Source organism: Dromiciops gliroides, chromosome 2 (assembly GCF_019393635.1).
Source record: "Dromiciops gliroides isolate mDroGli1 chromosome 2, mDroGli1.pri, whole genome shotgun sequence".
In the NCBI taxonomy this organism is placed as follows: domain Eukaryota; kingdom Metazoa; phylum Chordata; class Mammalia; order Microbiotheria; family Microbiotheriidae; genus Dromiciops; species Dromiciops gliroides.
The window spans coordinates 165898285-165910638 of NC_057862.1; the positions used below are offsets into that span (position 1 = coordinate 165898285).

General features: G+C 39.4%; 1 protein-coding gene across 1 annotated transcript in view; it reads left to right on the plus strand.

Annotated features, from left to right (window-relative positions):
• The first annotated feature begins 5033 nt into the window (after positions 1-5033).
• Positions 5034-12354, plus strand: part of FAM214A (family with sequence similarity 214 member A) — a 101122-nt gene continuing 93801 nt past the window's right edge. The window contains 2 exon segments of the mRNA XM_043982269.1: positions 5034-5270; positions 5634-5747. Of these exon segments, the coding sequence (XP_043838204.1) occupies positions 5732-5747 (16 nt within the window). The 5' untranslated portion in view covers positions 5034-5270; positions 5634-5731.

Here is a 12354-nt window from a genome sequence, read left to right on the forward strand (position 1 = left end):
TTTTCAGTCAGAGAGGTGTAGAGGCTACTGATAGACCCATGAGGTGTGAGGCTGATAAAATTGTGTAAGATGAAGATGTTCCTGATGACAAGGTGACTAGGGGCATGAAGGGAAAGTCCAAAGGAGTGCAGCTGAGTGGGTAATGAAGAGATAGCTGACATGGGTACTCTCCTTAACTGGTCCTTAACAGACAGTATTTAAAGTCTTTCCAGTTTAAGTAGGACCTGCCACTGGCTTTTATTCTACTGGCATCTCTTTCCAAAAAGCAGGCACAATGAAGCATCGGAATAGGATTTCTGAGTGTAACAGACCACATTTGTTTCCAAAATCTCAGGTTTTCACATATCTGCATCATGCCTGATCCTAATATATCTTTATATATGAGGGTATACAACAGTTGGTGTCAGTGTTGCTTTAAAAGAAAGACTCCTTTGGGGGCACCTCTGACACCCTTCCCATTGTGTACTCTGAATAATGGTGATCTTTTGGAAAGAGCATTGGAATTAAAGTCAGACCCAGATCTTAGGCCTGGCTCTACCACCAACTAATTCTATGACCTTGGGCAAGTCATTCAAGTGACTCTCTAGACATCAGGTTCCTCATATCTAAAATCAGATGGTTGAACTGGAGTACGGAATTTGTAGTCAGAGGACCTGGATTGCAATTCTGGCCCTTGCACTGACTACTACCCATCTGTCACCTAACCTCTCTGGTCCTCATCTTGGTTATCTGTAAAATGAAGGGAGGTCAGGTTAGATGCCATCTAAGATCCTTTCTAATGTCTAAATCTGTGATCCTAAACACCTTTCAAGTTTCCTCCTAACTCGTAAAAACTCTTATTACAAAGAGTGGCAGCATGTTGTAATATAAAGAGCTCAGGACTTGGAGACAGAAGGACCTGGGTTTGAATCTCAGCTCTACCACTTACGGCTTTGTGACCTTGTCAAATCACTTGGTCTCTCTCAATCTCTGGCGGAGATCAGAGCTAGAGAGGTGGTCTCCCGTTAATAGATAGAAGAATGTAGGCCTTTCTCTCTCTTTACCAAATTCTTATTCTCCTTAATAAATGCTTAAAAGCCTAACTCTTGCTAAAGCTTATAATTTATTGGCAACTACCCATCAGATATTTTAGACAGAATAGCTAGAATTTTAGCCCTTAACAGATGGCTGATCATGAAGAGGAAAGCTGAAACTTCCATCTTCTGATCTTTCAGTTGGGTAAGAAATTTCCCCTACCTTGTCCCTTTAAATCCAAAGTACTGGGGGCAGCTAGGTGGCACAGTGGATAAAGCACTGGCCCTAGATTCAGGAGTACCTGAGTTTGAATCCGGCCTCAGACATTTGACACTTACTAGCTGTGTGACCTTGGGCAAGTCACTTAGCCCCTATTGCCCCAGGAAAAAAAAAATCCAAAGTACTGCTGAATTGCTGGGTGTTTTCCCTTTAAATTTTTTCAAAATGGACCTTTTAAACTCCCTAGTTACCCTATTTTTTATTTTAGTCTGTTTAACCAGACAAATAGGGGATAAGATCATGTTAATGCTTTGTTTTTGTGGATTTTTAATTTTTGTTAGAAGAGCCAGCAAGGTGCTTATAAATAGATGAATGTAGACACCTTTTCTTCTCTTTACCAAATTCTTATCCTCCTTAATAAATGCTTAAAAGTCTAACTCTTCCTAGGAGTGATCACAGTATTGAAGCAGATGATACGTAAGCATCCTTCCAAAGCTAAAATCCTATGATTCTATAATTATATGTCTTTCAACTTGCAGTCTGCACACACTACCTTACATTTTCCCATACTTAGATACCTAAAATTTTAGCATGCTTTAAAAATGTTTATTCAGGATTTTCACTGGATGATTTTTAGTCAGGTCTGTATATTAGGTCTAAGACAAGTAAAAGTATCAAGAGACCACTTTTGTCCCCATATCATTAAATGTATAGTTGGGCAGTGCTGCTTAGTCAATTTGTGGATCATCTATGCCCTTTTCTTTTCCTTTTAGTTATTTTACTGTTGTTAGGTCACCTCCTTCCAGAGTGGATAGGAGGAAAGGAAAGGAGCTGAGACACAAATTTTGCCTCTTGTTAACAGCTACTCTAAACGAGAAATTAGGTTGAAGCTAAAATTAGGTTTCTGGATTATTTTTAACCATAGTCTTTCTGTCTTCCATTACCAAAGATAAATGAGAGGTCAAGTAAAAAGAATTTCTTAAACTCCTGCTATGTACCAGCATAGTGATGAATTCTGAGAATACAAAGAAAGGCCAACATTCTCTATCCTCTGGCAGCTCACAGTTGAATGGGGGAGAAAACATGCAGTTATATACCAACAAAATATACAAAGCGTTCCAAAAGTCAATGAAGTTTTGAGCTATTAAGTCTTAAAGGATAAATTGGTGATAATCACAGAGTAAAGGCACTAGCATTAAGAGGAACCAAGTTATTGTAATAAAAAAAAATTAAGTTTTTTATGTGTACTCCACTGTATTGCATCTAGTGTTCTTTAAGTCAGATCCGTTGGAATTTAAAGTTTTGCATCAATTGAATACATTGATAATTACAGCTGTTCACCAGGGGAGGAATTTCAAATTATACAATATGATGAAAATATAATGTTAATCAATCTAGACCCAGTCTAAAAGTGTGGCTAAGGATTGAAATGATACCTTTTATTTCATTCTACCCATCTAGATATCAAAGTACAGTGCTTGGCACTTTGAGCTTAAGAAACACTTTTAAAATTCATTCATCTAGAATTTGTTTAATCATGTTTTTCATGTGTTTTGTAACATCCTTAATTTATATTTCCTAGAACAAACAAAAACAATACTCCAATTTCAACTGATGTCCTATTACTGTACAATAATAGGATTCCATTACACGACTACATGATTCTTCTAAAGACCTATTACTTGTGAGACCATAAAGCACTGCAAATCTGATTTCCCTCTTATGTCACTTTATGGGCTCACATAAAAAGAAGCTCAAAAGATCTCTTGCTCCGTCTTACACAAATTGAATTGATACTGGTATCAGCGGCACTTGGGTTGGCTTATTTTTCTTTTTAAACTATTGGAATGCTTGCTGATCTTGTTTATTTACTTGCTTTCACAGACACAAACATCACCACCTGAAATGTCATCACGTCACATTGTTATAGCACCACAACACAATTACATCTCGCCAAGCAATGTAATAACATTGTGTCAAGTGTCACCCTGCCATGACTCAGTGTTTTGGGAGCTGTAAAAATTTATTTTTGGACCACAGAATGTCCCAAGAGCCATTGAGTTTGCCCTACTAAAAAGAAAATCGGTGATTTAGGGGGGAAACTGGCAGGTAGGCTTGGGGGGGTCGGGGGTATAGATTCTCCGCTTGGTTATAAAAGTGCCCACACGTGGGCTCAGAGTGCATTAAATTGCCTTCTCGGAGGACTCCGAATTCCGCCCGGGGGCTAGATATTGACTCTTTGCTAGGATCTTGGGTGGAGGAGGCGTAGACTATAATTATCTGTTGGATCCTGGAGCCGTCTCACACCAGGACCTCTTCCTATTTATTTATGCCAGTGTCTAAACTGCGAAGTTCTTGGAGTCCCAGGGCCCTCACGCGCTCCGCGTCCTCCTGCTGAGGGAACAGAGGGAAGGGCAGGGCAGGGCAGCCCAGCGGGGGACTCAGGGCCGGCGCTGCCGAGCGAGCAGCGGACTACGTGGGCTTCGCGTTCCAATCGCTGTGTCCCCTGTTCGCGGCACCCGTCCCCCGCCCCTTTTTTACGCTAGGTGGAGGAGGAGAGGAGCCCACGTCGAAACGTTTCCCTCTAACTCACACCTCCCCTCTTCTCCTCCCCTCCCCTCCCCTCCCTCCGCTTCAGGTAGTCTGTTGCCCTGTTGCTCTGTTGCTATAACAACCCAGCTCCGTCCCGGGGGCTCGGCCGAAGCCGCCCGGGGAGGAAGTGACGAGAGGGTGGGTTGGCTGTTGTTGGGACACGTGACCCGGTCTGTGTTTTGACAGGGCAAACAGCAAAGAGAGAGCCGGAGTGTGAGGGGAGACTTGGAGAGAGCGAGAACGAGCTGAGAGAGAGCCTAGCGAGCGAGCCAGAGTCAGCAGGGCTTGGGGGGGAGTCAGACAGAAAAGACGAGGCGGGCGGACCCCGGCAGGGTCCTGAGGGTGACCTAGGCTGACCGACTGAATCGGAGGGCGAGGGGCAAGGGAGGGGAGCCCGGGAGCCGGAGGCGAGGTGCCGGGGATGGGGGAAGAGGAAACTGGCAGGAAGGAGGAGTGAAGGGAGGGGAGGAGAGAAGAGAGGAGGCGCAGGGGGCGGGTGAGATTAAGGGAAACAGAGGAGCCGCAGGCTCGCCAGTCTCCGGCCCCCACGGTCCCCTGAGGAGGCAGCCGCGGGGGCCGCCTGACTTTGCTGTGGGCCCTGCTCCTCTCGGAGCCTGCCTGCGCTTTAAAGCGAGTGAGCGTGAGCGAGGCGGGGATAAGGGGGGAGGCGGAATGTGACCCGCTTGGCTCCAGGCGCAGAGCCGAGGCAGAGGCGGAGAGTCCGTCGGTCCATCAGTCCGTCCGTCAGCGGAGGTCGGAGAGGGGGTAGGGAGGGCAGGAGAGGCAGCGGGCAGCCGGAGCCGAGCGCCATGAGAGCCGCGCTCCTGGAGCGGCAGCCGGGGCAGACACTGTGTTCGGTGACCGGGGACTGAAGGGGAGCCGGGGAGCGAGGCCCGGGGTGAGGGGAGCCGGGGGTCAGGCAGGAGCTATCTCCCCCTCCCCCGCCCCCGAGAGACGGGGAGTGGGGCGAGCGCCCAGCTGTAAACACCCGGACCGAAATGAGTCCGGGAAATCTGATTTCCACCCAGTGACGGGAGAGCGACCCACTGGACTGGGGGCGAGGGGGAGGGAGAGTTGGCCCGAGGTCCACTCGGGCCGGGGGTGGGGTGGGGGAGAGTTTGTTTAGTGAGCTGTGGGGGTGGAGACGGGGTTAGGAGGAGGGCGAGGATGCCCCTTTCAGACCTTCTTATTGTGTGAAATAGGCAGTGGTTGGCTGGGGGAGGGGGGGCTGGGGAAGGGAAGGTTGTGCTAGACGGGGTAGACCGAGGTTACACAAGTGAGGTAGAGAGTGTGTGTGTGTGCGCCTGTGTGTATGTTGGGGGGCTGTTTGTAATCAGGGGCAGGAAGACTTGAAGGGGGTTTCCCTCCTCCTGGGCATCAGGTAGAAGAATTGATTCCAGCCATTCCCAGAGGTTTCGGCTCTGGCCAGCGTCCTTTTCTAAGGGGTTAGTTAGCTTGTTGTTTGGGTTTTTTGTTGTCGGGCTTTTTTTTTTTTTCCACTCTACCTCCAGGTTATAAATAGATCCCCCTCTCGGTACAGAGAGGCTGTGTCAAAGAAGGACACACTGGCCGGGGAAGTCTAGGGGGTGGGGGGCAGGGGTGGGGGGGAAGGGGCACCCGTTGGGGGATGGGGGGGAGGCGGTGCAGAGTTTTGCTTTTTTCAGACCTACCGCTGCTGCTGTCACCACAATGAGTGCCAGGAAGAGGCCTAACTGCTAACAGTAGTTTTCTTGCAAGGTCCGTCTTTTAGAGTACCAGATTGATTTAATTTAATCTTTCTCCCTCCTTTTTATTTTTTTTTCCTTCAGTTTTAAAATCTAATTAGGAGCTGGAGTAGCAATCCTGTTGAAGAAGGGACCCATAAGAGTATCTTAGTGAGAATCCTGGCTGGGAATTGAACGCGAAAATGAAGCCAGACCGAGGTAAATGATTTATTTAAGAAGGGTGTTTTTTTTTCCATTCCTAATTTTAGAAGTGTTAACCTCATTCCGCTGAAGGATCTTTATTCTTGTATTAAAAGTGTGATTACTGTTTCTGTTTCTGGTACAGCTGATGTGATCGAGAAAGGCAGGCACACACACACACACACACACAGATTTCTTTAGTGAGGGCAGTTAGAATCTCAAAGATGGGTGAAACATCTATTAAAAACACCACTTAGAAGGCTAGTATTTAAAAATTCAGGCTTTAAGAGTGTTGTTGTAGTGATAACATAAAACGTGCCAGTCAGGATAGAATGGTCTTAAAGGTTATTTCACTACAACTTAGAATCATTTTCATTTCTTAAAGCTGTGGAATTGTTAAACCGTTTTAAGCAGCACAAATCCACCTGTAATTCTGAAGATATAACATGATAGTCGTACATTTGATGAAGCAGAATGTTCCAGATGATAGCATTATTGCATCATTCTTTTAATTTCTACTTCAGTGGTTATTTTTGTACTTTAAATAAACTGTGTGAAGTTGAACATAGAGTACAGTATTGTTTCATTGTAACTTTGATACATGAAGAAGCTCTGCTGGCGCCCCTAGAGTTAAATTTATGACATCCTTTATAAACCTGTATTTTTAGGAATTGTGATAATAATGTGTAGTTAGTGTCTTTCAAGGAACTCAAAAGGATTAGAAATTGTTTTGTTTAACTTTTGAGGTAGATAACAAAGACTACTTTTAATAGAATTTAGGCATATTTGCTTAATTCTTAAAAGTAAGTGCTTATACTGGCAATGAATTTGCTTTTATTTTGCTTTTTTCAATTTTCAGAAAAGTTACCTAGTTGCTTGTAAATTTATGATTATATTAAAGCTCTGTCACTATTGTTCCCAAGTCTTTAGGTCTTGCTGACTTTTAAGTATCCTGAAATATCATATCAATTAAGAAGTGGATTTTTCCCTTATGAGATTTTCCCTTTTAATAATGTGAATCCTCCAGTCAGAAGTTATATTTTTCATTTGATATATTTCAAAATATGCAACATAAAAGTAAAAGCTATACTTAAATAAGTTCACTGAAATGATTTTCCATTTGGAAATATTTGAATATTGGTAAATGCTTTATTTGTGAAATCTTAAAGGTGGTGTATTTTTGCTTAGCAACTTGCTTGCAGAGCACCAAGTTTACATGTTAGATTACGTTAGATATTGGAAAAATCTCACCAAGGTCAGTAATGGCCTCTTAGAATAATTAAGAAAATAAAATCAGTCAGTATTAGCTATTTTTATTAAAATTTACTTTGAGGTGACATTAACTGTAGTAATTTGAAATGTAGTACCTGACTATAGTCTCTTTTAGTAAAAAGTAGTATCAAAGAAGAACATAATATTTTCAGTTTAAGATTACTTACTAATATTGTTTCATTGGGAACACTTATATATTCAGTCCTTTGGGCATTGTGATGATTAAATCTTCCTCCTCAACTTTAGAATTTACAGCAAAGAAACATGAAATTGCATATATAGTATTTTTATTCTCTTTCATGATACTAAAGGACCTATAGGCAATATTTAAATACCCAAATAGATTACAGTAATGCTTCCTTTGTCCAGCAGCATCAACATTGAGGAATAATTTGTCCTCCATTAGTGAGTTTTCCAGATTAGTTAAGTACAATATTGAATTAAATTGATTATAGATAGTATATCCATTTCCTTATAGTATGCTGATTATAATTTAACATTTTATTGATTCATGATCATTATTAACAATTTTTATGCTCAATTTTAACATAGCCATGACCTCAATGAGGCATTGAGGTGTTTAGTATATTTGTTCTTGCACTAAGTAGCCCCAGATTATACCATTCTTTACCATATGTTTTGAGTTCCCATGGTATGCTCTTAGGTATGTGTATGTGTGTATGTTTGTCTTCTTTGTTGGTTGTCACTGATTGTTGTTGCCACTGTATTCTTACAGCTCTCAACATCTTATAGTTGACCATAGCCTGAGAAAACAGAAACAAGTTTGCTACAAAGAATTATGTCCAAAATAAATGAATAAAGTTTAAATTGAAGGTCTAAGGATTTCTCTCCTGTGAACAGTCATAGCTATTATGTATGGACTTGGTGATAATCTTTTTTGGCTTTTTGGAAGGTCTCTTAGTTTTACTTACTGGTTTTCAGTTGTGTCTTAGTCACTTGTAATTGTATATGGTGATAATTTGACTTATGAAAATCAATAGTAGGCTGAAGTCAATTAGGAGTTAGGGGGAAAAAAAAGTAGTATATTAATCATAAAAAGAAGTCAGGCTGCTAGCTTGCCAATCAGCTATTTCATGTATTTTAAGCAGTCTGCAGTGTTTGTACTTCAGTGCTTCATGAATCCATGATTTTGTCTATGGGTGATTTATAATAGTGGTGTCAAACTCAAGCAGTAACAAGGGCCACTAAACCTGTGGGCCACAAACTGACTTAGATGACCATATGTTAGCATGATATTGATTTGTATTTTCATTTATTTTGCTACAATTTCATCTGGTTTGGACTGTACTTGGGTGTGTTGTGAGCCATGGGCCACTTTGTAGCCTGCAACCCACAGTGAGTTGCTGTAGTTAAAAAAAAAAATGATCTCCTTCTGGACATTGTCTGGTGATGAGCCTTTCCAAACTTGTTTATCCTTGAAGGAAGTAGTAGTCCAGCTGTACAAACCATTCAGAAGTTCACATTCACATCAAGATTGTCCTCTGTTGGCATAAATGTTGAGTACCCAAGGTCACTACATCACATCAGAGGATGGTTTTAATGGACATCAACATTCACATTAAAACACACATAACGAATGTTTTTATGTGCTTTCAGATACATAGCATACATTTCACAAAATAGGTAGCAATCAAGTGACTTAATTCTGTTTCTTATAAATTAATAGTGAAGAACTGTGGTCATTCATAGCTCTCTGTGCCATGATGCTAAATGTTAAAGTAAAGGATATTGCTGAGAAATTTTAAAAGATGTAAAAGAATGCTTGAATTTGGATAAAATTATTTCTGTGTAATATTATATTATATTTATAATATTATCCTCTATTATAATAATTATAACCTTAGTTTCATTGTGTAATTCCAGGGTTGTTTATAGAACAAGGCAAATGTGGATTTGATGCAAATTGTACGTGGGAATATTAGATGTTAAAAAATGGTGCTGAGTAAAGGCCTGGAGCTAGAAGATGAGAAGGTTAAATAAGGAATATAGTTCTGCCATGTACTTAAGAGAGTACATAGGCAAAAAAAAAAAAAAAGAGTACATAGGCATAAATTTGTTCCCCTTAGTGATTTAATCAGAAAGTATTTATTGAATGTCTGCTCTGTATATAGCAAAGTGCACAACTTTTTCAGGGGTACAGCAACTATAAAATATGGTTTCTGCCTGTAAGAAACTTAAAATATTTGTTAATGCCTTACTAATTTCCAGTTCAGATATCTTCACAAAAACATGCCTATTTATGGAAATAGCTTATATTTGATAGTACTTAATGGTTTTGTCTACAAAGGTATATTTAAGAATAATACAGGGGGCAGCTAGGTGGCGCAGTGGATAGAGCACCGGCCCTGGATTCAGGAGGACCTGAGTTCAAATCCGGCCTCAGACACTTAACACTTACTAGCTGTGTGACCCTGGGCAAGTCACTTAACCCCAATTGCCTCACTTAAAAAAAAAAGAATAATACAAGATTTACTTAATTTAAAAATAAAAATTTTCAGAAATATCGAATAAGTATGTAGTATAATAATATGGGTGGTACATATTTCAATACAGATGTATGCTGCAGATTTATCAGTTAATGTCCGCAAAAGATAAGTAGAATTAGCATATTTGTTATAAACTTAGATCTTGGATTTTGGAATAGTATGACATCTCTCTTGCCTTTGTTAGAAGTTGTTTTCCTTGGAAAGGATTGTTAAGCTTATCTGCCTGTCAAGTATGAAATATGTAATTCATATGAAATTTCAGCAAACAAGTAAAATGTATTAAATGCAAACGAGAATAGCATTTGTGGCCTATAATAAAGGCAGAACTTGGTATAAATCATTGAACAAATAACTAGATTATTTGAAATAACATGAAGCTAATTGTTTTTCTTTGATATTGACAATAAATAAACCCCAATACCTAGTTGTCGAGGTTACAGAAATAAGAGGAAAATTTTAAGGAGAAAGAAAAATCGCACAGTGTTAATGTTAGTTAAATTGTCTAACCATGAAATTTTTCATAGGATAAAGCAGGAGGAATGCCAAAAGACAGAAAAGTGAGTTAGACAAATCAGGACAGATTTTCAGTAAATTGACAATTCGATTAACATATTGGAATTCTCTCTCCAATAGGGTTGAAAATTAGGGGCAGCTAGGTGGCGCAGTGGATAAAGCACTGGCCCTGGATTCAGGAGGACCTGAGTTCAAAGCCAGCCTCAGACACTTGACACTTACTAGCTGTGTGACCCTGGGCAAGTCACTTAACCCTCATTGCCCTGCCAAAAAAAAGAAAGAAAGAAAGAAAGAAAATTAGGTAGAAGGTAGATTAAGGATTTAGGTCCAACATTAACTCAAAAATAGGAGTATTTGAAAAATGTGGGTAGAATAATCCTGCTGTTTTGAATGAAGCTAGTCACTTAGGAAATGATTGGGTAGCATAATAGAAAGGCAGTTCAACTACAGATGTCATGTATATTCACTCTTCTTCCCATATGTCAAAAACTGACTATGTTGGTCTATTATCCATTTGCATTGATGGCTCATGTCATATCAGCCACTGTCAAATAATTGTTGGCTCAGTGTATATTCTGCCATTCAAATACTTAAGAGATTGACAAAGATGGTCCCTGGCTGATGTTTTGTCCTGTCATCTAGTAAGAAGAAAGGGATCTAGTAGGCTGAAACTGTCATTTCTTTTGAAAGATGAGAAAAAAGATAATTGGGGAACGGGGCGAAAGGCGATAGGGGAATTGAGACTCTAATGTGCATATATATTACTAAAAAACTAGCTTTCTTTCTCCATGGAGAAGAATCAAGGGGTCTGTCCATTACTGAATGCATTGTAGAAAGGTAAGGGAAGCCCAAATCAAGTGTTTAAGAATTAGGTTATTTGTTCTTCCTCTGTCTCAAGGGTCTGTCAGACCATGGATTTACATTATTTTTCCTTTGAGCCAAACATTTATAAAATTTATAGATTAAACCATTCAGTTACATGTAGTTTGCTTTTAATGTTGACATAACTTTTGTTTTTTTATTTAGGAAAAAAATAACTAGTTTGTTCCTGGAACTAGTGATAAGCAAGGTAGATTGCAAACTGTTACTGTATAAAGTATCTTGTGTGTAATTAATGCATGGTTGTTGCTTTTTCTAATCTCTACATATTATCATGTAAGTCATCTGATTAAAATTTTAGTTCCATTGAGTGATTGAATTGTTAAGCTTAATAGAGGAACCTAACCCATTTTGACAGTAGTTGTACATCTTAACTGCCTTTTAGTAAAATGGAGGGGAAAAGAGGAGTGCTTGGAAGATGAGAGCATTGATTTTTAAAAAATTTTCTTAATAAGCTTAAACCAAATGGTTTCTGTAAAAATAATCTCAGAGGATGATGAGGGTATTAAAATAAATTTCCACATATAATCACCAGATACCTAATAATCTCTGGGTAAACAACTGTCCCATTTTTCTCTCCATTTGGGAAATACTTTAAAAATTAGTGGTTAAAATAGTATTGTAAAATAATTGATATCTATAGATTTGAAATTAAAATTTAATTAGATGGGTAAAAGAAAAATTTTTGAAGTCATTTCTATTTTAAAATATTAAAAACTTGATTGCTTACAATTGACAGAATACCAATAGAAATGAAATAGGTAATAAAGTGAATATAATGGATAGAGTCTAAGTAGTCATAGCTTCTGTGCTCAGCTTTACCACTAATAATTAGTGACACAATTCAGGCTATATTAGCTTCTTTGTGCTTTACTATACATATCTGTAAAATAGATCTAATGGTACTAATTAAGCAATAAGATTAATAACCAACATTTATAGAACATTAAGATTTACAAAACATTTTTATACATCTAGGTAATAGAATGGATAGAGGGCCAGATTTAGAGTCAGGAAAACCTGAGTTCAAATCCTATCTCAGACAATTACTATCTGTGTGATTTCTGGGCAAATCACTTAACCCTACTTGCTTCAGTTTCCTCACCTGTAAAATGAGCTGGAGAAGGAAATGGTAAACTACTTCCTGTATCTTTGCCAAGAAAACCCCAAAATGGGGTCATGAAGAGTTATATCTAACTGAAACAACTGAAGAACAACAAAATTACAGCTATTAAATCCTCAAGCAACCCTGTAGGGCACATAATATAGTTATTATCATCCCCAATTTACAAATGAGACAACAGAGGCTCAGAGAATTTTACCCAAGTCACTCAAAGTCAGATTCTATTAAAAGTAGAATTTGAACCCATTAAGTAGGTTGAAAGACGTTATTGTCATTGAAATATGCTTGGTCTAGTCCTTTCCACAGGTGACTTAAAAGTTGGCCCAAATAT